Below are 26,579 nucleotides of genomic sequence, written 5' to 3'. Positions count from 1 at the left end.
AGAATCTGCTTTATGCCGAAAGATCTGGGTTTGATCCCTGGGTTGGAAAGAACCCCTGGAGAAGGGAAAGGCTACCCACTCCAGTATTCTGGCCTGGAGAATTCCATTGACTGTATAGTCCGTGGGGTCCCAAAGAGCTGGACACAACTGAGTGACTTTCACTTCAAGGCAAGAACTCTGTTCAAAGTTTCTTAGGAATTCCCCAGAGAACTTAAAAAGAGTTCCTGAATAAGTTTTTTTTTTAAATTTTTAAATTATTAAATATGACACTTTCTCAGAAAGCCTCATTTGAGTAACTCCATTGCATTGTGATTGCCAATTCTGTATCTCTTTTTCAAGAATGTATAATATGCACTGTCTACTTTGTTATCTTGTATTCATTCTCTGTAACTCCTCATCTGCAGGCTTTGTCATCCTCCGTGGTTTAAAACTCCTTGAAGGACAAAACCCTGTGTTTCTTTCACAAAAGTAACGAGCATAGCACTATTTGCACAAAGAATATTCAAAATCTTCCAGCAATATGAAGAGTCAAAGCTTTACTTAGGTACAATGAGAAAATTTAAGAGGAAAAACTATTTTCCCCCTAAAATTAATTAAATAAGAAATTTCAGAAGCTTAAAAGTAAGAAGCAAAATAATCAAAAGATAATACTTTTCAATCTTTGTATTGCAAATGAGTTATTTTTCCCAACAGCCTAGCTTTTTGGACAGCAAATGTTCTTTCCTCAAGACCAGTGATAATTTTCAAATGTACTACAGAATTTCCCATAATCTTCAAAGTCAAAAGTCACATTTTAATACATAAACGTATGTTCTGCATAATACTGAATAACAAAATGGCTGGAAATTTATGACAACAGTACATACAATGAATTGAACTTTGTTGATAATAAAACATCCTGATGTTTTATGTTACAATATATTTAAAAAATCAATTTTTCTTCTAATGAACCTCAAAAGATCATCAATTTGAAAGATTACAATACAAAAGTGTTCTATACTTTAACAATTTTCTATTATTACTAATTAGAATTTTATCACCCAGTCTGTATCTTTAAAGATATCTAAAAATACAGTAATATCCTAGATTGACAAACTCAAAGCCATGTTCTTTTATCAGACTTATTTAAATGACTGGCTCATAAAATTAGAGCACTTTGAAGAAAATTTGAGTATGCTGCTCCATTTAACATTTCAGATTCCAAGTAGATGGGATCTGGAGATGAAACAGAGCTATTGACTAACTTCCACAGGGCGAATTAGCAAGTGGAAAAGAAATGCTTTGAATGTAGTATGAGAAAGGGGGACAATATACTCATTTTTATTTTTCATACTCATCCTTTTCCCCCTTGAAGCTCTTGGGTTTTTTCCATGCATTAATAGTAAAAAATCTGGGTGTATAAACTGTGTTTGTTAAGGTGAATTGCCATTTTTGGAAAAAGACTTAAGGAGAATTAATAGAAAGGAAAAAATCTAGAATTCAGTCTTTTCCAATAGATATGAAATTATGAAAAAAGTTCAGCCTTTCAAATACTATGAAGTAGGTTTTTGTGATTATTTAGAGTGGTGATGAGAAGTTCCAAAACATGTCAGTCACCAATAAAAGATCAGACATATACAAAATTTGCTATTTGTGCTTTAATCAAAGTATTGTCTTTATGGCAGTCTTCAGGAATGTAGATACAGCTCTGCCTTATAGACATTGAGCTGTTCTTATATATTGATATTTAAGAACCTTGAGCTTGAATTTTACAGTGAAATAAGAACATATTTGACTCTAGGGATTAGGAAAATGAAATATTTAAAATTCCTAGAGTATGGTATCTGGCATATAATAGACATTTCTTAGATTTAATTACCGATTTACTTAGGAAGCCACCATTTTCCTCAGTTATGTAGAGTTTTAAAGATATAAAAAACACCCAATTTTAAGCTTATTGTTAATGGACATGAGTTTGAGCAAGCTCTGGGAGATGGTGAAAGACAAGGAAGCCTGGCGTGCTGCAGTCCACGGGGTTGCAAAGAGTTGGACATGACTGAGTGACTGAACTGATGTTAGATAAATAATTACTTCCAACTACATAATTCATTTCTTCCAAGCTGCATCCTGTTAATTACTTGATCAATAAATGAATTTTTCTGCTTTATAGATGTTTTACAAGGGGAGGGAGAAAAATCACTAATTCACAGTCTAATTCACTCGCTTAAATAGGGCTTGCCAAGAAACTTGCCAAACAAAGACAAACATGGATGAAGAAACACTTTTAGAAAAAAAAAAAAGAGAAATCTACAAATTCTAGTCTACCTATACTGTTATACTCACCAGAATAGTTGATCCCACTGCCTGCAGTAAATGAACAATAGAAGTATTTTTAACTTGACCACACATTTTGAATTTTACTCAAGATCAGACACATAATGAAACATGATAATCTTGGCTAGTAGGTAAGTATTTTAAACTATTGCCAAAAAACAAAACAAAACAAAACCCAAATGCTGAATAAGGAAATATAAGGAGTAGATTGTTTCAAATTAAAAACTGATATGGTTATCAAGACAGCTAGACAGGACTTACACAAAGGAAATTAAAGCCTTTTTAAACTTCAGGAGAACCAACATTAAAATATTAGCAAAACTACTCTTTCAATAGAATAACAAGGGATTTTTTTTATAAGTTCAATTTTCTTTGATAACTAAAAAGCTACTCAAAAGGACTAATTCATAAAGCATATTACAATAATTTATGCATTTATGGTAAATGATGGTAGTGTCATATCAGTGAAAGTACATGTTAAGTAAAATAAAAAGGGAAATAGTTCAGAAATTTATAGCAGTTTTTAAGTTCTAAAATAACAATCAAATGTTTGAAATAATCAGAAATTGTATAAATTTTAACACTTCTGAATTACTATTTCAAACTTAGGAGCCACTCTAAGTTTTATCAATAACTTACTTGTTTATAAAACATATTAAATGTATTAACTGGTCTTACCATCTTTTCCATCTATGGGTTTTGACACTTCAATATCAAAACTTTCCTGCATCTGCTGACCTCTAAAACGGCTAAGATGTTCTTGCTCAATTAAATTACTTTCTTCTTCTTCTAGTGGCTGCCAGGTACCATCAATAAACCACTGTCCACGCATTACTGGTATTTTATCAGACTCTGAAAAGAGAAACCACAGAATTTTGTTTTATGATCCAACCTCCCAAGAAGTGACATACTAACTACAAGTTTATATTTTGCTACTGCTATGGGAAAAACAGACTTTTGTGACCTAATAGAATCATTTAAAGTTTTAAATTTCAGATTTCAAGCCATAGTATATAATTTTTTTACAACATATAATTTTACTTGTATTAAATATTACACATAAAAGTTACCTGACGTTAGAAAGGGAGAGGAGCAGTTTAACTGAGGCCCCAAGTAACCAAATCAGTAGGCTAAGTGGTTGACAAACTTCATGCAAGACTCTAGTGCTAATTTGAATGTCTTAGAAAATACTGAGATAAATTCCAACAAATAGCTTAGAAATAGTATATTGTAGTAGTGTGGTACATTCTTTAGGGCTGCTTTAGAGATCAAGGGCTCCCAGTGAGTATACAGAAACAAGTGATTAATTACAGTAAATTCCTCACCCATTTCAGGAAAATATTGAGAAAAAAAATTTTTTTGAAAAACTGAATGCTTTATTGATTAAACACTATCTCCAAAACTTAATACTTTTAGTTGCTATTTATAAACCACGACTGTCATCTAAGTTATCTTGAATTCTTTAAAATAAAAAGAAACCCCATAAAGCAAAGCAAAACAACAAAAGCCTAAAAATAAAAAGAGTTGGTGGCTTAACTACACATAGAGAAATTACTTCAAGTGGATTCAAAACACAGTAATTTGTATATATATATATATATATATATACTAGGATATATCCTATGGACAGAAGGAATTGCAAATACATCTTAAACCTTTTGCAGTAGCTATACTAATTACTAATGATTGTAATAATATTGGTATTGTTAATTTCAAAGTGCAGGTATCAAGATGAATAATTAATTTTGTTAATATCATTAGAAACTAAGATTTTTTAGCACAAGTAAAAAGAGATACAAATATAAAAGTGAAAGAAATAAACCTGTATTTTAAATTTCAACTAAAAAGTCAGCATGAAATAACGATGTATATATATTCTCTCTTTAAAAAAAAAAAGATATTCAAGCTTTGTGTACTGAAAAGACCTAGAAAGACCAACCCTGTGTAAGTGAGCAATCCTGATATAAAGATTGTGATCTCTAAATATCATTTCCCATTCCCATTAAACGAAACCAATGGTCTTGCAGGGATGGAGCCGGAAGAGGGGACACCCTTGTGGCGGCTGCAGAAGCTTCCCGCAGAGCGGGGCTTGCAGCTTCTTCACAAAATAATTGATGGCATTTGTGGCCGAACTTATCCTCTCTACCAGGATTATCACAGTGTTTGGGATTCAACAGAATGGATGCATGTTCTAGAAAACATTACCACCTTTTTCAAAGCTGTAGTTGGTAAAAATTTATCTGACGAAGAGATATCTCAACAGTTGAATCAGTTGAATTCATCTCCTCAAGAAGCTATCAGAAATGCTTAAAAAGTAGGAAATATGAAATCAAGAAGACTCTGTTGGAAGAAATAGTTGATATTTCCTCTGCACAACTACAGGATTTTGATTGGCAGATAAAGCTTGCACTTTCTAGTGACAAGATTGTTTCATTACAAATGCCACTTTTAAACCTTCATCAAGATGTAAAAGAAAATGGTGAAGTCAAGCCATATTCTGTTGAAATGAGTAAAGAAGAGCTGCAGAATCTAATAGATTCCTTGGAAGCAGCTAATAAGGTCGTTCTGCAGTTGAAATAACTGGAAGTGATGAATACCAACATTATCAGATTCCACTGGTACAACTGATGCACAGAGAGAATAACATGTGTTCAGAAAATCTGAGTGGCCAGCTGAGAAAGCAGCAGTGTTGAGATTACAAAGACAACAGTTTATCAGCATCCCTAAAGAAAAGGAAATTACATGGTTGACAGGAAATGCATAAAAACACGAAAGATGAAAAGGCTGTAAACATAGTTTATATTTTCATAATGACTGTTTTGCTTCATTTATTAAATATTTGAAAAGGCTTTATAGATACAGTTTTATGGTAAGCTAAAAATAGACTCTAAAGTAATGTAAACATACAAGCACAAAATACTTGAATATTGCTTAAAGAACCATATGAATAGCAATGTTTATTATGGATATATTTGGTGGTTCACTTGTGATATTTTTTTAAAATAATTTTTAAAGAATGTATAAGCTGCATCTAACTCAGGAGATTCCATGCTTTTCTCATATTTCAAAGGAAAAGTTATAAAATGTAAAATTTTATAGAGAAGCTCTCCAGACTTGAACTGGAAAGAAAAAAAAAAACAACTAAATCTGGGTGAACAATTTTGTATTGTGAATTCTAGGAACTAAAATATTATATTTGAGCATAGATAGAAACAACACTGTTACTTACTTTTGCATTTCTGTCTGTTCAGGAAACTATGCTCTGATAAAAAGAATATGTGTCACTGTATAGTGTATACCTTATTACTCCAATATCTGCTAAGACTATATAGGTCCCTGTTTATTGTAAATTCTTAATTTGTTGTAAACTTAATGAAGTTCTGGATGTTAACAACTTCACTGGAAAGCAAACCATTTTTAATTTCAATGACCTTTAGAAACAAGCATTCTGAGCAAATAAAAATATATTATCTTTAAAAAAAAAAAAAAAGAAACCAATGGCCAATTCCTACTTTGAAACAGAAAATTTACTAGATGATCCTGAATCACTTATACCACACTTGTACTGATGTATTTAAAATCTATTATGTGTTTCTATTTTTTCTTGCATTATCCTTTATTCTGCTGTAGCAATTCTGCAATAGTTAGGTGTTTGCTGTATTTGGTGGATATTCAAAAATATAAATGCATTGAGAATTATGGGGTTTTAATTGGCATCTGGTCCCATCACTTCATGGGAAATAGATGGGGAAACAGTGGAAACAGTGTCAGACTTTATTTTTTGGGGCTCCAAAATCACTGCAGATGCTGATTGCAGCCATGAAATTAAAAGACGCTTACTCCTTGGAAGGTAAGTTATGACCAGCCTAGATAGCATATTAAAAAGCAGAGACATTACTTTGCCAACAAAGGTCCGTCTAGTCAAGGCTATGGTTTTTCCCGTGGTCATGTATGGATGTGAGAGTTGGACTGTGAAGAAAGCTGATTGCTGAAGAATTGATGCTTTAGAACTGTGGTGCTGGAGAAGACTCTTGAGAGTCCCTTGGACTGCAAGGAGATCCAACCAGTCCATTCTAAAGGAGATCAATCCTGGGTGTTCATTGGAAGGACTGATGCTAAAGCTGAAACTACAATACTTTGGCCACCTCATGCGACAAGTTGACTCACTGGAAAAGACTCTGATGCTGGGAGGGATTGGGGGTGGGAGGAGACAGGGACGACAAAGAACGAGATGGTTGGATGGCATCACCGACTCGATGGACATGAGTTTGAGTCAACTCCGGGAGTTGGTGATGGACAAGGAGGTCTGGCGTGCTGTGATTCATGGGGTTGCAAAGAGTCGGACATGACTGAGCGACTGAACTGAACTGAACATAAAGCTGTGTTTGATGGTTTTTTTTTTTTTTTACTAGATTCTACTTTGTCTATCAAGATTACAACAACTGCTTTCTTATTGTTTCCATATTCCTGAGATGTTTTTGCACATCTCTTTATTTTTAACCTTTTCCACTGTTTTAGATGTATTCTTCTTTTGACAGGGAGTTAAACCCACTTGGTGATGGACAGGGAGGCCTGGCGTGCTGTGATTCATGGGGTCGCAAAGAGTCGGACACGACTGAGCAACTGAACTGAACTGATGCTTATTGATATAACTGGTATGTTTGAAATATTCTTCTATAATCACCGTTTTTATTATTACTACTCTTTCTCCAGTTGATTTTGCTTTTCAAAAAAGTCTTTCTTTGGTATTTAGGAATATCTGCATTTTTTATTCCAGTGGTGACTTTCACACATTCATGTGTGTATTTATGTTTTTTAGAGCGTCCCAAATCCCTTCTTTGTTTACTTAAACTTTTACTATGTGGTCTCTCCATTTTAAATGGTATCCAAAATTCCCACTTACTATTTACAATAGGGAATGATCTTATTCTATTTTTCCTTTGTCCCCTGACTCACTTACATATAACAATTGTACCCATATCCCCACCACTGTTTTAGTCTTGGATATATAATCTATTAAATTCTCATTGTTTTTCTATAGCCTTGATACTTGAAGGACAGGTTGGCAAGCTTGAACTATGCTTCCTTGAGTTTTAAAAAATGCTGTTTTACTGCAGCCTTCCTTTGTATATCATTTCTAGAGAAGTCAGATGCAAATTTAATTTTTTAATTAGTAATGTGATTTTTTTTCCTCCCACCAAGGGTCCAGAAAAAAATTTACCTTCAAAATCTAAAAGTTTTTCTAGTCTCTAAAGTCTAACAGTCTATGTCTCAGAGTTCACTGTTCTGGATCTATCTGCCAAGGTAGGTCCTTTTAACTTGTAGATTTCAGTTTTCCTCTTATTTCTTAAAAGTTTCCTTGGACTATGGTTTAACATTTAGTTCTGTTCCACTGATTTCTTCTGCAGTCAATCCAGTTATAAATACACTGGGGCTTCCTTTGCCTATACTATATTTTAACCACTTTCTCTCTGAAGCTTTTCACTTCTTTCATCTCATTTTCATTCTTTTGGTTGTTACATCAATGTTACTTTCATGAATGTCCCTATTAGTATGCCCATAAATTTCAGAATATTTGGTTGGAGTGTTACACATACAGTTTCTCTTGTTTTGTGTTTGCTTTTTGGGGAAGAACTATCATCAGTAGAAATGTACTGATTCACATTTTCTGCATTCCTTTTGCAATAGCTTTGCATGGCATTTATTTCTGTTCATGAGTATTTTAGGGACAGACTTCTTAGTTTCAGAGTGTTTGCTGCTGCATATTATTAAAAGCACCTCCTATAGTGGTGGTAGGGGTGGTAGTGGTTAAGTGAAGACTGGACTGGTGTTTCTTGTTTTTCTTTCATTTCTCCAGGACCCTTCATGTTCTCCTTACTTCTTTCCTCTTATTGTCATGGCTCCAAAGAGCAGTATCCTTTTCTCCTCTCCCACCAGCAATGTTTCTCTGATGCTGCTATTTCTGTCCCTCTCACTTTCACACACCCTCCCTATAGTTAGTGTTATTAATTACCAAGCCTCAAGTCTGTGGTCATATTTTGCTTGTTGTGTGGGGGACATTTTCTTTCTGTGAGTGGTTTTCTGCTTCATTTTAACCTCTGATCTTTCTTCTTTCACTGTCTCTTAAAAAGCAGAGACTATGCCAACAAAGGTCTGTATAGTCAAAGCTATGATTTTTCCAGTAGTCATGTATGGAAGTGAGAGTTGGACTGTAAAGAAAGCTGAATGCTGAAGAATTGATGCTTTTGAACTGTGGTATTGGAGAAGACTCTTGAGAGTCCCTTGGATTGCAAGGAGATCCAACCAATCCATCCTGAAGGAAGTCAGTTCTGAATATTCACTGGAAGGACTGATGCTGAAGCTGAAACTCCAACACTTTGGCTACCTGATGCAAAGAACTGACTCACACTGGAAAAGACCCTGATGCTGGGAAAGACTGAAGACAGGAAAAGCGGATTACAAAGGATGATATGGTTGGATGGCATCACTGACTCAATGGACACAAGTTTGAGCAAGCTCCGGGAGTTGATGATAGGCAGGGAAGCCTGGCATGCTGCAGTCCATGGGGCCACAAAGAGTCAGACACAACTGAGCCACTGAATTAAACTGATAATGTTTGGTATGCCTATATATACATGATTTTAATTTTATATTGGGGCTTCCCAGATGGCGCTAGTGGTAAAGAATCTACTTGCCAATGCAGCAAACGCAAAAGATGCACATGACAGAGAGATTGAACTGAACCAAGCCTCTCCTTGCCCCACTCTCCAGATTCAGAGGTTTATAGCAGTAACAAGAGCTGTTGTAACTTGCTGTTTCTTTACTTTCAGCTAACTTAAAATTTATGGTATCGTCCATCCTGTAGGATGTGTCACCTATGTATGGTTTAAATGTATGTGAATTTTGGAGAAAATGTGTGGAGATTAACATTTGGATAGCTTCCATTATCCTCCAGATCCAAAAGCTCATCTCATTTAATCTTAAAGATAGCAATGACTTCCCCAGTTTTACAAATGAGTAAAATGAGTCTTAGTGAACCTAAATAATTTGCTTAGAGGCACACTGTTAAGTATTATGAGAACCAAGATTCCAACCAAAGTTTGACTCCAAAGTTCATTCAAACTCTCTACCACACAATGCAACCTATATTCTTAAACAGTAAAAGTGCCTTTTTAGCTCTCTCCCTAAGAAATACAGGCTATTCAGCTGTAATTTTAAAAGAAATAACTTGGGAAATTTTACACTGCCAGGCTACAATGAGACTTATAAACCAGAGCCAAGCATGCTTCTCCATGAAAACCATGGACGTTAAAAAAGCAGAGTCAAAAAGTAAAACAAATTTTAGCACACATGTACATTCCCTGCTTATTTAACTTCTATGCAGAGTACTCCATGAGGAATGCTGGGCTGGAAGAAGCACAAGCTGGAATCAAGATTGCCGGGAGAAATATCAATAACCTCAGATATGCAGATGAGACCACCCTTATGGCAGAAAGTGAAGAGGAACTCAAAAGCCTCTTGATGAAAGTAAAAGAGAGTGAAAAAGTTGGCTTGAAGCTCAACATTCAGAAAACAAAGATCATGGCATCTGGTCCCATCACTTCACGGGAAATAGATGGAGAAACAGTGGAAACAGTGTCAGACTTTATTTTTTTGGGCTCCAAAATCACTGCAGATGCTGATTGCAGCCATGAAATTAAAAGACGCTTACTCTTTGGAAGGAAAGTTATGACCAACCTAGATAGCATATTAAAAAGCAGAGACATTACTTTGCCAACAAAGGTCCGTCTAGTCAAGGCTATGGTTTTTCCAGTGGTCATGTATGGATGTGATAGTTGGACTGTGAAGAAAGCTGATTGCCGAAGAATTGATGCTTTTGAACTGTGGTGCTGGAGAAGACTCTTGAGAGTCCCTTGGACTGCAAGGAGATCCAACCAGTCCATTCTAAAGGAGATCAGTCCTGGGTGTTCATTGGAAGGACTGATGCTGAGGCTGAAACTCCAATTCTTTGGCCACCTCATGCGACGAGTTGACTCACTGGAAAAGACTCTGATGCTGGGAGGGACTGGGGGCAGGAGGAGAAGGGGACGACAGAGAATGAGATGGCCGGATGGCATCTCCGACTCGATGGACATGAGTTTGCGTGAACTCCGGGGGTTGGTGATGGACAGGGAGGCCTCGCGTGCTGTGATTCATGGGGTCGCAGGGAGTCGGATACAACTGAGCGACTGAACTGAACTGAACACTCCCAAAACTTTTCTCCTCTTAAGCCTAATAAATCTAAGCATTTATTCTTTTGGATGGATATTTCGGGAGCTTTACACCTAAGCTTTAAATTCCCCCAATATGTGGTCAAGTACTACATCTTTTTGGTTCAGGCCTCTGTCTCAAACTCCAAACCCAAACATTCAAACGCCAGTTAAATGACTCCTAGTAGAACAATTAATAGCTACCAGAATCACAAAAAGCCATGGGATAGACGAAGTTCCTGGAAAAAACAAAACAGAATACAAATCTGTTATTCCATCTGTATTCTGTATCATGACAAGTGGTGTACTGACTGTACTTAGCAGGTCACCCAAGACAGAAATCTGGGATCATCCAAGATGTCTCCTCTTTATATGTGTCATATTAAAACTATGACTGGACACACAGTGAGTACTATTTATCTTCTAAGTCACCCTCAAATACACCCCTTACTCATCAGGTTTTGGGGTGTGGTACTGCTTGTATCTAGGCCAGGGGATGCTGCTAAACAGAACAGCTACCCCCACCCCAAGCTGCAACAATGAACTATCTGGCCCAAAACGTCAATAATGCTGAGATTGAGAAACTTTTTAAAACCTAAAAACACATGTATCTTTTATAGATCAATTCTAGAAATACACTTTATAGAAACTCTTAAAAAAATGCCTAAAGATATACTACAAAGGCATTTATCTCATTTTATAATTGAAAACAAAATCAAACAAAATGACCTATAATTTCTACCAAGAGATGACTGAATATATAAATGATGCTTGGCACAGTAGGTATTAAAGATATTCATTAAATACTTCAAAATATGAATGGATAATAATCTATAGTGAAATAATATTCAGAAGGCATGGAATAATGTCTAAAATTAAAATGAAAAATTAAATCATAATACTACATGTATATATATTTGTGCATGTGCACATATAGTTATAAATAGTATAATCCTGTTTTATAAAAGTATACATTGATATATGTACTGAAAATAAGTGGAGAAAAATACCCTAAGCTATTATTAACAAGTATCTTGGGGAGGTGGGACTATAAGGAACTTTCTCCTTCTACATTATAAATGTCTATAATGTTTGGCGTCAGATACGCAGATGACACCACCCTTATGGCAGAACACAAAAGAAGAACTAAAGAGCCTCTTGATGAAAGTGAAAGAGGAGAGTGAAAAAGCTGGCTTTGAACTCAACATTCAAAAAACGAAGATCATGGCATCTGGTCCCATCACTTCATGGGAAATAGATGGAAAAACAGTGGAAACAGTGACAGACTTTATTTTTTTGGGCTCCAAAATCACTGCAGATGTTGACTGCAGCCATGAAATTAAAAGATGCTTGCTCCTTGGAAGAAAAGCTATGACCAACCTAGACAGCATTTATAAAGAGGCGGCAATACTTTGCCAACAAAGGTCTGTATAGTCAAAGCTATGGTTTTTCCAGTAGTCATGTAATGGATGTGAGAGTTGGACTATAAAGAGAGCTGAGTGCCGAAGAATTGATGCTTTTGAACTGTGGTGTTGGAGAAGACTCCTGAGAGTCCCTTGGACTGCAAGGAGATCAAACCAGTCCATCCTGAAGGAAATCAGTCCTGAATATTCATTGGAAGGACTGATGCTGAAGCTGAAACTCCAACACTTTGGCTACCTGATGCGAAGAACTGATTCACTGGAAAAGACCCTGATGCTGGGAAAAATTGAAGACAGGAGAAGGGGACAACAGAGGATGAGATGGCTGGATGGCTTCATCAACTCGACAGACATGAGTTCGAGCAAGCTCCAGGAGCTGGTGATGGACAGGGAAGCCTGGTGTGCTGCAGTCCATGGGGCTGCAAAGAGTCAGACACAACTGAGAGACTGAAATGAACTGATACTGTTTGGCATGTCTAAATATACATGGTTTTAGTTTTATATCGGGCCTTCCCAGATGGTGCTACTGGTAAAGAATATACTTGTCAATGCAGCAGACGCAAAGATGTGGGTTTGATCCCTGGGTTGGGAAGATCCCCTGGAGTAGGAATCCCACTTCAGTATTCTTGCCTGGGAATTCCATGGACAGAGGAGCCTGGCGGGCTACAGTCCTTGGGGCTGCAGAATTGGACACAATTGAGCATGCACAATTTTATATTCAGTGTGATTAATAATTTTTAATTTTTTAAAACATTTACTTATTTATATTTATTTTTGGCTGTGCTGGGTCTTTGTTGTTGTGTATGGGCTTTCTCTAGTTGCAGCAAGCAGGGGCTACTCTAGTTGTGGTGTTCAGGATTCTCATTGCAGTGGCTTTTCTTATTGCAGAGCATAGGCTTTAGGGCACGTGGGCTCAGTAGTTGCAACATGCAAGCCCTACAATTTGAGTTCAGCAGTTGTGGCATATGGGCATAGTTGCCCCATGGCATGTGGAATCTTCCCGGACAAGGGACTGAACCTATGTCCTCCGCATTGACAGGAGAATTCTTAACCACTGGACCACTAGGGAAGTCCTGGTGTGGTTAATCTTATGTATCAACTTGACTGGGCCAAAAGGTACCCAGATATTTGGTCAAATGTTCTGGGTGTTTCCGTGAAGGTGTTTTAGTTTTTATTTATTTATATTTCATATTTGAGTACAGTTTGCTAGCAATGTTGTGATAGTTTCAGGTGCACAACAAAGTGAATCAGTTATACATACACATCTATCCTTTTATAAATTCCTTTCCCATTTAGGTTATCACAGAATATTGAGGAGATTTCCCTGTGCTATACAGTAGGTCCTTGCTAGTTATCTATCTTAAATACAGCAGTGTGTACACGTCAATGTGACAATGTGTTTGGGTGAGATTAACGTTTAAATCCATAGACTTGAGGAAAGGAGACTGACCTTCATAATGTGGGTAGGTGGCCTCATCCAGTCAGTTGAAGGTCTGACTAGAACAAAAGGCTGACCCTCCCTCAAATAAGAAGGAACTCTATCTGACAGCCACCAAGCTGGAATATTAAGTTCTTCTTTTTGGTGATCTTTGAACAGGGATACTGGCTCTTCCTGGTTTTAACAGTGGCCGGTTGGCCTATGGATTTGAATTGGGACATCTCTGCAGATTCTAGACTTGCCAACTTCCCTAATTACATGAACTGATTCCTTATAATCTCTGTTATTCTCAGGAGAATCCTTATATAGTCAGCAAAAAAAAAAAAAAAAAAAGATCACGTATTTTGGAAGAAACTGCTAGATGCCTATCCTTTATCTATTCTCTCTCTTCCTTATAGCAGAACACCAATTTATTCAGGGTAGTAGTATGCTCAGTAAAAAGACCATTTCTAGTCTTTTTGGGCAACTGGGTTTGGTCATGTGATTGAATCTGGGTGATAGGATACAGCAGAGTTTACTGGTGGTACAGCTCTTTGACCTTCCCCTCTTACCTTTTCTGCTTCCTATGTCTTGAGCTCCTGAAGCTCTCTTAGATCAAGTCACAAAGAATGAAAAGCTGAATAGCAGAAGGGACCTCCATTCCCGATTACAGTGGAGCTGCCACATAGCTCCAAACTCTAGATATCTATACTTCTTTTAGATATAGCCTCTGTTTCAGAGAAACGGACCCTTTTGTGTTTAAAGCCACTGTTATTCTGGCTTTTAAAAATCGTTAGCAGTAGAATCTTATGCTGATAGGGACTTGCATAGATACAAACTTCAAGTGTCACTTCACTTTGTAGTTAATGGAACAGAAAGACCTAGATACACAGCCAGGGATCAGAGACAAATTTTTCAAAGGGCTAATGGATTAATATGCTATAACTAGATTAACAAAGTTATTATGTTTCATTTATAACAACACTTATAAAGACTAGTACTTATCATGACCACTTGCCTGGAAGAAAACAACCAGGTAATTATAATTCTTAGGTAAATCATGACAAAAGGTGGGCCTTTACTGGACCCAAAAGAAAAAAATGTGGGTCTTCCTTGTCAAGAAAACAACTGCGAGGTAATTTTCCACTATGAACACTTCCTTCATTAAGCAAGCCTGAGTGGCTCTCTTATGTGTGGGTAGAGGAATTCTGGCAATAAACATTTTATGTATTAAAAAGCTACACTTCCACCAGAAGGCAGAGGGAACAATTATGAGATTCCTAAAGGACTATTTCAACCCGTATTGTACTCTGCAATGTACGATATGCACAGAGAGAAAGTCTTGGCATTTTTCCTCCAGTTTAGCTATATCCTTACAGCTTTATCCACTTAGGGTCCAAAGCATGCCTATAATTCACGACTCTAGAAACTTCCAGGGAAAATTTGACCACACAGAACTTAAAGAGGAAGGAGGTCACAGAGTAAGGGAAAACAGGAATGGCAGAGCGGAAGGAGAGATAAACAAGGATGAGAGATATAAGAAAAGTAGAAGACACAAGGAAAAGTGAAGGGATATGAGAGACAAGACTAGAAAACGAAGGGGTGGACGATTAAGAAAAATACATTGTCATTTAGTACGGCTTGTTGTAACCATACTATACACTCTGAATATATTTTTCATAGAATTAATGCTGTCAGTGATGGTTAGGGTCCCAGATCAACCCCACAGAGGCACACTTAAAACCATTATGTGGCTAATATACTGATGAACTACTGCTACCAAACTGTCCTTTATAACAGAAGAGGAAGGGATTTCTCTCTGGTTCCAGTGTGCTCATCTTTTGAATTCTTACAGTGTGTGAATTTTATTTTTTAGCAGTGCCCAGGTGCTAACAGCAGTAGCACCTTCCCATGGTCAGCTTCAGCCAGGACCACAACTCTCCAGATAGTTTCACAGTGGAATATCACCTGCCAGGCACCTCCCCTTGAACTACTTCTCCTATACCCCTACAGGCAGCCTGTGGTGAGTTCCAAAGGAAGCCTTCCCCAACCACTGGTGATTTCCAGCAGTCCCACAGGGGCAGCACCTGAGACCACTGCCACACTCTCTGGGTCAGAATCTCAGCACCGAGAGGTAATGGCCTTTTCCTTGGGTGCTCTATCTCAGTCCTAGGGATGGTGGCTGCTACCTGCATCTGCTATTTCTGATGTTTCATAGAGAATAAGCCACAAATTTGGGAGAGGGATTATTTTTGGACTGAAGAAAAGGGAATGGGAGACGTCACAGAGGAGATTTTGATTATATCTGTAATGTTTAATAAGCTAAGCAAGGGAGAATATTGATTGTTGGTTATGTAATCTAGACTTTTGTATATATATGAGATAATTCACATTAAAATCAATATTAAAGTTAACAAACTTTCTCAAAACATGGGTGACAGAGTTAAAACATTATATATGAAACTAATAATGCTTAATTGGTAAATAAAATGAAAAGCAGTAAATTAAGAACTAGATAACAAAACGCTGCCTTCCATTCTAATACCTGAACACTTGCTCATTAACTAGACAGTAACTATGTTCTCCGGAGAAGGCAATGGCAATCACTCCAGTACTCCTGCCTAGAAAATCCCATGGATGGAGGAGCCTGGTAGGCTGCACTCCAGTACTCCTGCCTAGAAAATCCCATGGATGGAGGAGCCTGGTAGGCTGCAGTCCATGGGGTCGCTAAGGGTTGGACACAACTAAGCGACTTCACTTTCACTTTTCACTTTCACACATTGGAGAAGGAAATGGCAACCCACTCCAGTGTTCTTGCCTGGAGAATCCCAGGGATGGGGGAGCCTGGTGGGCTTCCGTCTATGGGGTCACACAGAGTCGGACACGACTGAAGTGACTTAGCAGCAGTAGCAGCAGCAACTATGTTCTAGAGGAATACTGTAGGACAAAGGTAACTAAACAGTCACCGTCCTAATCATCATTTAGTTTGGTTACAAATGTTATAACTCCAAAATTTCATTAGTTGCTAGCAATCATAAAAAATTCTACCTTATGAAAGAAATACCTATACCTCCAAACACATTGGGGATCCCATCTGAAAGTAACAATTACATTAAACATACTAACTTAATTTAGGCAAAAGCTACTGTTAATATTTATGACTCACTGAGTTTAAATCCATTTCATAGGGGTAAGAAACTCTGGACAATACAATTATACCTTAAATACTATTTGCTTCTTTTAAGAAACAAGGTCATAGGGGTTTTATAACTGTAGAATTGAATAGTTCAGTTCAGTTGCTCAGTCGTGTCTGACTCTGCGACCCCATGGACCACAGCAGGCCAGGCCTCCTGGTCCATCCCAACTCCCGGAGTTCAGTTGAATAAATGGTTTGTGTGTGTTAGCTGCTCAGTCCTGTCCAACTCTTTTCAACCCTATGGACTGTGGCCCACCAGGCTCCTCTGTCCATGGGATTCTCCAGTTAAGAATACTGGAGTGGGTTGCCATTCCCTTCTCCAGGGGATCTTCCCAACATAGGGATCGAACCAGGGATCTCCCACACTGTAGGCAGATTCTTTACCATCTGAGCCACCGGGGGTACATAATATTAAAATGTGTTGGTTGTTAACATGCAAACTTTCCTGACAATCTATCCTAGGTGAATCAGGTAGAAATGAGATACATCCGGGGGGCCTGCCTATTAGCAATTCTATAGAATAAGAAGAAAATAATGTACTCGTTTCTAAAATATTAACTGAAAGTTGATCATCTGTAGTTGAGTAGTAAAATACAAGGCGGGATTGCATTTATCTATGTATATCAAGGCTCAGAAGTAATTTCAACTCTGTTCCTTGTACTTCACCTAAAGTTATTTTTGTAGTTCCTTCTATGACATGTGATTTAGAATCTTATATTTTAGCACAGTTCATCCAGTTCTTTGTCCTATATCATGTTTCCCAAGGACTATCTGCATCGATGTTCAGAATGACGGTTCTCTAAGAAGTAGCCAAAGAGGGAAAGTAATATTAGAGTTTTCCATTCATACATTTAAAATTATACTTTTGCAAATAAAGGCTTAACTCTCAATAGATGGCTATTTGGAAAAGCCATCTATTCATGTGGAATTTATATTTCTTAAAGAGTCCAGATATCTGAGGTCCTGGGGTACAGAAATATTAATTTCCAAAGTCTGGCCTTGCCTCTAATAGTCAGTCAAGAGAGTTTATCTGACTATACAAGTGTAATGAATATAAAGATTACCTGCTGCTGCTGCTAAGTTGCTTCAGTCGTGTCCGACTCTGTGCGACCCCATAGACGGCAGCTCTCCAGGCTCCACCGTCCCTGGGATTCTCCAGGCAAGAACACTGGAGTGGGTTGCCATTTCCTTCTCCAAAAGATTACCTCAGTTCAGTTCAGTTCAGTCGCTCAGTCGTGTCCGACTCTCCGCGACCCCATGAATCACAGCACACCAGGCCTCCCTGTCCATCACCAACTCCCGGAGTACACTCAAACTCATGTCCACAGAGTCGGTGATGCCATCCAGCCATCTCATTCTCCGTCGTCCCCTTCTCCTCCTGCCCCCAACCTTTTCCAGCATCAGAGTCTTTTCCAGTGAGTCAACTCGTCGCATGAGGTGGCCAAAGTATTGCAGTTTCAGCTTTAGCATCAGTCCCTCCAATGAACATCCAGGATTGATCTCCTTTAGAATGGACTGGTTGGATCTCCTTGCAGTATAAGGGACTCTCAAGAGTCTTCTCCAACACCACAGTTCAAAAGCATCGATTCTTTGGCGATCAGCCTTCTTCACAGTCCAACTCTCACATCCATACATGACCATGGGAAAAACCATTGCCTTGACTAGACGGACCTTGGTTGGCAAAGTAATGTCTCTGCTTTTTAATATACTATCAAGGTTGGTCATAACTTTCCTTCCAAGGAGCAAGCGTCTTTTAATTTCATGGCTGCAATCAGCATCTGCAGTGATTTTGGAGCCCAAAAAAACAAAGTCTGACACTGTTTCCACTGTTTTTCCATCTATTTCCCATGAAGTGATGGGACCAGATGCCATGATCTTTGTTTTCTGAATGTTGAGCTTCAAACCAACCTTTTCACTCTCCTCTTTCACTTTCATCAAGAGGCTTTTGAGTTCCTCTTCACTTTCTGCCATAAGGGTAGTGTCATCTGCATATCTGAGGTTATTGATATTTCTCCCAGCAATCTTGATTCCAGCTTGTGCTTCTTCCAGCCCAGCGTTCCTCAACATTTCATGCAAAGATGGGCTCGATAAAGGACAGAAATGGTATGGACCTAACAGAAGCAGAAGATATTAAGAAGAGGTGGCAAGAATACACAGAAGAACTGTACAAAAAAGATCTTCCCGACCAAGATAGTCATGATAACGTGATCACTGACCTAGAGCCAGACATCTTGGAATGTGAAGTCAGGTGGGCCTTAGAAAGCATCACTACTAACAAAGCTAGTGGAGGTGATGGAATTCCAGTTGAGCTATTACAAGTCTGAAAGATGATGCTGTGAAAGTGCTGCACTCAATATGCCAGCAGATTTGGAAAACTCAGCAGTGGCCACAGGACTGGAAGAGGTCAGTCTTCATTCCAATTCCAAAGAAAGGCAATGCCAAAGAATGCTCAAACTACCGGACAATTGCCCTCATCTCACACGCTAGCAAAGTCATGCTCAAAATTCTCCAAGCCAGGCTTCAGCAATATGTAAACCGTGAACTCCCAGATGTTCAAGCAGGTTTTAGAAAAGATTACCTAGATATAGCTAAATGTAACAAGAGCTTAGAACAAATATTAATGATTGTATAGTTTATTATTATGTATGGTAACCTGGCAAAATTAGAAAGCAATACATAATATAGAATTTTATATGCCTATATCAATATTTCTACCAATTTCCCTTAATGCTCTGGCACAAGCAATTTCTACTTTTCACAACTTTGAATTTCACCTGTCCCCTAAATCAGGGCTATCAAAAAGTATCTGCATTATGCTTTTCATCCCATTAATCCACTCTTCTGTCAGTTATTCAACATCTTTTTTAAGCACAATCTCCCTTTACCAAGGCAAACTCAAAAAAGTAGAATTGTAGGTTATATACAGTGGCTATAAAAATGTTTTTCCTTGTTTTACTTTTTAACTGAGCTTTTAGGAATATATTGTGGCCAAAAAAAAAAAAGAGACCGTATCTACACCCTTCATCAGTGTTGAAGTTCTTGATAACGTGCACAGTTAAAATTTCATCAGACTCATGAAAAGATAAAGGTCTTGGATCAGATTCCCCAACAATCAGGGATTCTAGAACTGCCTACCCTCCACATCTCTTCTGCCAGTAATCTTCATCTTAGGCTTCCTGTGAACATATGCTACATTTCCCTCTCTCTTTTTAATCCCCCTACCCTTCTCACCCACTGACCGTAACTCTCGGAGGATTTCACGATCACCACAGCATATCCAGCTTTTCCTTGTTCCCTACAGAAAAGAATCAGCCCTAGGGTTTCAGACATCAAAGACCTTAGCAAAGCAGAAATTAGAGGGTGTGATGTGAGGATAAAAGACCCAGGAAATACAATTTGGAAGAGATTTGTGACCCCATGGATTGTAGCCCACCAGGCTCTTCTGTCCATGGGATTCTCTCCAGGCAAGAATACTTGAGAGGGCTGCCATGTCCTTCTCTCCAGGGGATCTTCCTGACCCAGGGATTGAACCTGCATCTCCTGCATCACAGGCAGAGTCTTCACTGTTTGAGCCACTAGCGAAGATATAATTTGGGAGAACGAAGAGTACAAAAGTCTTTTTAAAGGCAAAAGAGTAAAGGAAGAAAGAAGAGAAGACAGTGATGACAGATGAAGAAAGGAAAACATACTAATCACTCTGAACATTTATATAAAGTAACTTGCACAACATGCAATATCACATTTGAACTGTACACAAACAAGGTGGATCAATAACTGATATCAGTTTTTAAACAAATGGCACAATGCAAAGGGAAAGAAAAGTCCTGAATGCCTCCATCGGGTAGTGCCAAGTCCTGTCCTCCGTACAAGTCACCCACTATTCATTCATTATCTTTGTGCTCTTTCAGTAGGTCACTGAAAAATAGACTAAAGCAGGCTTAATCTGGAATGGAGCTATCAGAAGACTTCTGCCAGGGTTCTAAAAATCTGAACAAACAGAATTCCAATGACACCCAAGGCTGCTTTCCAGGCTGAGCGAGTGGGAGATAATGCAATTCAGAGTCAGGCATCTCTAGTCCCTATAGCTCTGCTTTACTGGAGGCAGAAACTGATCAAGAAAGATTACCTTCTAACAGGTTGGACTCTTATTACTTTCCCATGATGCCCTGTGCTTCATAAACGATTATTACCTGTCAAGGTTCAGTTCAGTTGCTCATTGTCAAGGTTATTAACCCTTAAATAAAAAAGACCTAAGAGATGCTTACAGCTGTGCCAAATTAAAAAACACCATATAATTTGGGTACTTGCAGAAAAAGCCCCAATTTTTCTACTTTTTGATTGGGATAATAATATTTTCTCTTCAATGTATCATAAAGACCAATTAATTTCTGAAGTGTTTGAAACTGCAAATGGTTTAGGATAATAATGCATGTAGGTCTTATAAGTACACCAAAAGTGGGGAGTGTGGGGTAAAGGAAGCTGTGGCTTATAATTAATAACTGCTTCTGAAAACTACACGTTCATATAAACATTTGGTCAATTAAAATTATTTAGTCAGTGAATGGAAATTATTAATATATATTCCGTAGTGCATGCCGCACACATCACTGCTACCAGAACTGCTTTAAAACTATTCTTCACTCATTAAAAATCTCTATGATGTTCTAAATGCCTTCCCATAACTACTACTAAATGCTTTGGCCACTTTCTTGCTATTATTCCCGATATTTATAGGATGTACATATACATATATGTACAGCTGACTCACGTTGTTGTGCAGTAGAATATAACACAACATGCTAAAGCAATTATATGACAATAAAAATTTAAAAATAATCAGAATTTAATTGGGATGCCAGGTTCACAGCAACTTATATCTTTCTTTTTCCAGATAATCTGAAGATTAGCATTCAATAAATGATTTTTTTCCTTTTTTTTAATCTTTAAACTTTTTATTTTGTATTGCGGCAGCTGATTAACAATAAATGATTTTTAAATTAAAAAATGTTTTCACCTGTGATGAGGTAAAGACCATTGAAAACAAAACTTAACAATTTGAATACCCAGTCTTACTAACCTTCACGTGAGTTTCTACAAGTAAGGTATATTGCTTTCTGAGATCCACACAGATATAGTTAACATGTAGTGCTTGTGCCACCATTGTTCTAAGCATGTTATAATGCTAATAATTCTCAAAACAAGCCTATAAAGAGGCTACAAAGAGCTTAGTTTAAACATGGGGAGTGAGGGAGTTTTCTCAGCCATTACTCAGCAATGATCAATTTTTATCTAAAAGGTCCACATGCAGTCAGAAAAACATCTAAACAGTCAATAAAACAAAAATAAGCTTCCTATAATTAATACTTCTTCTCATATGTAATAATATTGACTTCTAAGCTATGGTAGACAAAAATTCTGTTCCCCTTCCAATTCATGTACTCCAAATTGGTTCAGATTTTATCTGTTAGAAAGGAAGAGTAAAAATAAATTAACAGCTTTCTTTTAGAATAGGCATAGCTAACTTATTGGCTTCAATACCCAGATAAAGTGGACTCAATTAGGTCATAAAAGTCACTGGAATCCTATTACCATGGTATGTAGGAACTTACTGGACTTTTTAAAAACTTTTCATTATCAGTAGTCAGAAAATTTCCAGAAAGGTTTAAAAAGTAAAATAAGAGAAAGGTCAAAAGCTGCAAAGTTTATAAATTTTTCCATTTGAAAAGGCTGAAGAAACCATACTGGGATTGAACTCTCCTGAGACAGTGTGAAAACTTATACAACAATACACCGAGACCTGAAAAACCAATTAGAAGGAAGTTATATGGGATTTTGAGAGAAGTAGTAAATCATGGACAAAAAAGCACTATTGCATTTTCATCGTAACTAATATTAAGCCTTGGGACACATACTGGATTGTATCTTGCAGAAAGCTAACCAGAAAATGCAAAAATGGAGTCAAAGCAGGTGTTGCTGTTACGCCAGACCAAAATTAATTTATAAGCTATAATCAGTCTACTGGTGATCTGATTTAGGAAGGATGATTTGAGAGGACTAAGACCACTTTTCCTTTCAGGTTAATTTTTGGAGGCCCTTACTGTTACTCGATTTATGACACTAGCATTCTAATGATCTTCTCTACCTGTCCAATTCAGCCTTTGCGTTGTCACTAGTCACTTAAGTAATAGACAGCCTTCAAGTGTTTGGTTCCCTGAAACTCAACAGGGTAAAGTCCAAATTCCCTAGCACTGCATACCCGCCCTCCTCCTTTTCTAGCTACTCTCCTAAACGTAGCGCTCACAAGGCAGGGGCTTCCTTCACAATCTCTCGTCTCTGATCAAACACCTCTATTTCTGTGGTGGTCAAACTCCAAAGCTAGACTCTGTGTTTTGACCCCTGCAGGTACAGCCCTAGTTTCCTCAAAATGCCATGCAGTTTTACGCTTCTGTATCATTGCATATGTTATCCCATCTGGCTGGAATGCCTTTCTGCTTTACCACTTTCCAGCTGGGTGACCTTGGACAAGTTCATTAACTTCGCTGAACCCTGCTTCTTCATATAAAGAACATTAGCACTCACTTGCTATCACTATAAAATAATGAATGTGAAAAGTTGCTTTGTAGACAGTCAAGCACTATGCAAGCATTAACAATCTTATCATAAATCAAAAGAGCACACAGTATTCTTGGTAAATATACTTCAGTTGACCTAAAAGGGTAAGATTCATCTCTTGGATTCCAGCCCTCTCCAAGAATGCCCTGCATTTTATCCCACTTTCTGACTCCAGTAAGTTCTTGTCCTTTTGTCTTCAAAAGATAAAAATGTATCATGATGTCTAGGTCATTTGAGGAAAAAGACTTAGTGGGAAGCTCCTCAAAGGTAAGGACTGTCCTTTCTTCCACCTTTCCTACTGCCTTCACAAGAGTACTGTGTGATGCACACATACTGGTAAAAAGGAAAAAGACGAATGAATGAGTGAATACAAGCATATCCTGCGTGAGCTTATAATCAAAAGGAGTGAGTGACATGGTGGGTCGTAGACGAATCTGGCTTTATGAAAGTGGTAACAAATCCCTTCAATGTCATCTTAAAGGGAAGTAAGAAACTGAATTTCCTGCTATGCTTGTTTTTATTTGGTAATTTGGTACGTGTTGTAATTGCTGTCTTAGTGACTCATGTGAATGTTTTAACATTATTAGAATCACATATGCAATTCAATACCTCTTTTAAAAAATTTTTCTGCACTAGGTCCAATGAGACTATGAAGATAAAGATGATGGATTTTTTCCCATTAGATGCTAAACATACAGAAAGCAAGCTAAGTCATCAATACATGTAATTAATACAAGGCAGAATGTTATAAGGTGTATGTTAGACCGAAGGCTAGTGACGGTAAAGGAAGACATCTGAGCTAGGGCACTGGGCCCATAAAAATTACAGCTATACATTACAAATTACTGGGCGCCAACAGCTTTCCTACCATCGAATATTTATTTTACATATAAAACATCTGTTACATGCAATGGCGGGTATTTCTGACCGCCTTCCTCCTTAATCTAATTACAAACCTAACTGCATTGTTATCTAAGGAATAAGGACTTACTACTCAAATGTGTGCCACAGTTCCCGGGCCCTTAAGCATATTACCTCATTTAATTTCCGTAACAACCCTATGGCATAGATACAGTTATCCCTATTTTACAGATGAGAAAACTAAGGCCCAAGCCTTGGAACTTTTCAAGGTTAAGAGGTAAAAATGAAAATATGTAAACAAGACCTGAGAAATATGAGTATTCCATATAGAGAGTGAGCGGACCCACTTGTCACAACTAATTTGAGCAGTGCTTTTCCACCTCTCCTGAACGCACCGGTGAGAACCACCTCTATCCCTTCCCTTCCCGCCAGGGATTAATTTTCTTTTCCCAAATACATAACGGAACCGTTATTCAGATTCTCGCAAACATTTCCAGTCCAGAAGCCAAACCGGTATTTAAATCATAAGTAAGAGTCCGAATCAGATCCCTGGGTGGACAAAGCACAGGTAGGATCACGAAATTAAACCTTTCGGGTTGGCCATCCATTCCTGGATCACCTCCAGGGGATGGCTGCAGCACCCGGCTTACCCATGAAGCGCTACCTCGGCAGTATCCTCCCCTCCTGACCCCAGGCGGCTGGGTTTTTGCCATCTGCTCGCTTTACCCTTCACCTGCCGGCGGTTGCCTGCACCGTCTCCATCCTGTTCGAACCCATCGCCAGGCCTCAGGCGCCTCGCTCTCCCCGCAGTTAAGTTCCAAACCCACCAGGGTGCGTGTCGGCCCCTGCAGAGGCAGCCCGTCCCACTCCCTCCCCCGGCCGGCTACTCACGGTTCCAGTACACCGGGTAGCATTCTCCTTGGGTCACATCCACCTCGTAGAGGCCGCCCCGCACACACACCCGCTCGATGTTCACCAGCTCCTCCATCTCGCGCCCGTGCCCCGCAATGCGCGGGCAGAAGCCGCAGACGCGGTCCTCGTCTTCGTCCTCCACGGAGCTGGAGACCGGACCCGCGGGGGAGGCCGGGCCGCACACATGGTCGCCGTCCGGGTCTTGGGCCCGGGCTCGGGCCCCCGCGGCCTGCAGCAGCGTTCGGAAGGCGAGCTCGATGCGGAGCGAGTCGTAGCCGATGAAGGGCTTCCAGGTCTTCTTGTCCTCCTTGTAGAACCAGCGCACCTCCTCCGGGCCCAGCTCCGTCACCACCTCGTATCTGTGCCGGGCGGCGGTGCCGCCGGGCCGGGTGCGCTTCCTCTCCCCGGGGCCCCCTCCAGCCGCCCCGCCGCCCCCCGAGTTCGACGGGACCAGCGGCGGCTGCTGAGGCGGGTGCAGCGACGAGGAGCTGCCGCCGCCTCCACTCTCGCCCTCGCTGTAGTAGCGCAGCGAGGAGCCCGACTCGGCCGAGCTGAAGTCATAGTTATCGTCACTGAGGCAGGGGTCCAGCGCCAGGTGGTGGCTGTGGTCCTCCGCGCCCGGCGCCAAGTGCAGCCCTGGCTCCCCGCGCAGCAGGGCCAGCGGCACCTCGTCATCGCCAGGGTCCCCGGCGGGCAGGTGGTCGAAGCGGCACACGCTGCCGCCGAACGCCGGTTCCGCGTCCGAGCCCAGCTCCCAGGCGGCGCCGTCGCCGCCCCGGCCGCCGTTACGCTCCGAGCTCCGCGGAGACCCGTGGCCCGGGTAATTCATGCTGTGGAGACGCCGCCGACCGCCCAGCTCGGCGCCGAGCCGCGGCCCCCAGCGCTTCCGCCACACATTCAACGCCTGGGCCCTCTCCGCCCGGAGTTTTTAATCTTTCAAATCCTGAAAGGGGCTGCGGCGGTAGAAGCGGCGGCTCCGCCCCCGCGAGGCCCCCAGCCGCCGCAGCCGCGTGCCGCCGCCCGCCCCATTGTCACGCAGCCCGACGTAGGCGGCGCTTGCCCCTGGGCCCCGCCCCGCCGGCCGCGCGCGCCGTCCCGGAAACCCCTACCCAACCCGCGCGGCGCTGGCGCGGCGCCCGTCGCCTCTCCTGCGGCGGGATCCCGGTCTGCTCAGGAATTTTCAATTCCCCTCGCCTCCGCTCCCATTTCCCTGCGGCGCTGCTGCTTCGGCCCCCGCCCTTCTAAGGGTCAGAGGCCAGGTGTGAAGCTTTACCGGACTCATCCTTGCAATCTGGGTCATGAGCCCAAAGGCTTAAGCTACCCTTCGCGAGGGCTCCGGGAAATTGGATTCTCCTGACTGTGAAGAAAGCTGATCGCCGAAGAATTGATGCTTTTGAACTGGTGTTGGAGAAGACTCTTGAGAGTCCCTTGGACTGCAAGGAGATCCAACCAGTCCATTCTAGAGGAGATCAATCCTGCGTGTTCATTGGAAGGACTGATGCTAAAGCTGAAACTCCAATACTTTGGCCACCTCATGCGTTGAGTTGACTCACTGGAAAAGAGTCTGATGCTAGGAGGGATTGGGGGCGGGAGGACAA

The 26,579-nt window shown here is 39.9% G+C and overlaps 1 protein-coding gene and 1 pseudogene across 4 annotated transcripts in view; one reads left to right on the top strand and one right to left on the bottom strand.

The window, feature by feature from the left end:
- Nucleotides 1-25,996, bottom strand: part of DDHD1 (DDHD domain containing 1) — an 82,550-nt gene extending 56,554 nt beyond the window's left edge. For all 4 annotated transcript variants that reach the window (XM_055436944.2, XM_055436945.2, XM_055436946.2 and 1 more), the window contains exons 1-2: nucleotides 24,961-25,996; nucleotides 2,992-3,165 (exon numbers count right to left, since the gene is read on the bottom strand). In XM_055436944.2, the coding sequence (XP_055292919.2) occupies nucleotides 2,992-3,165; nucleotides 24,961-25,810 (1,024 nt within the window). In that variant the 5' untranslated portion in view covers nucleotides 25,811-25,996. The remainder of the gene's footprint in view (nucleotides 1-2,991; nucleotides 3,166-24,960) is intronic.
- Nucleotides 4,343-4,908, top strand: LOC129563197 (COMM domain-containing protein 8 pseudogene; annotated as a pseudogene).
- Nucleotides 25,997-26,579: the final 583 nt, after the last annotated feature.

The sequence above is a fragment of the Moschus berezovskii genome, chromosome 9 (assembly GCF_049115385.1).
Source record: "Moschus berezovskii isolate FMDL1 chromosome 9, NW_MosBer_1.0, whole genome shotgun sequence".
In the NCBI taxonomy this organism is placed as follows: Eukaryota; Metazoa; Chordata; class Mammalia; order Artiodactyla; family Moschidae; genus Moschus; species Moschus berezovskii.
Note: the sequence above shows the minus strand (reverse complement) of the source record. Positions and strands in the feature narration are given on the sequence as shown.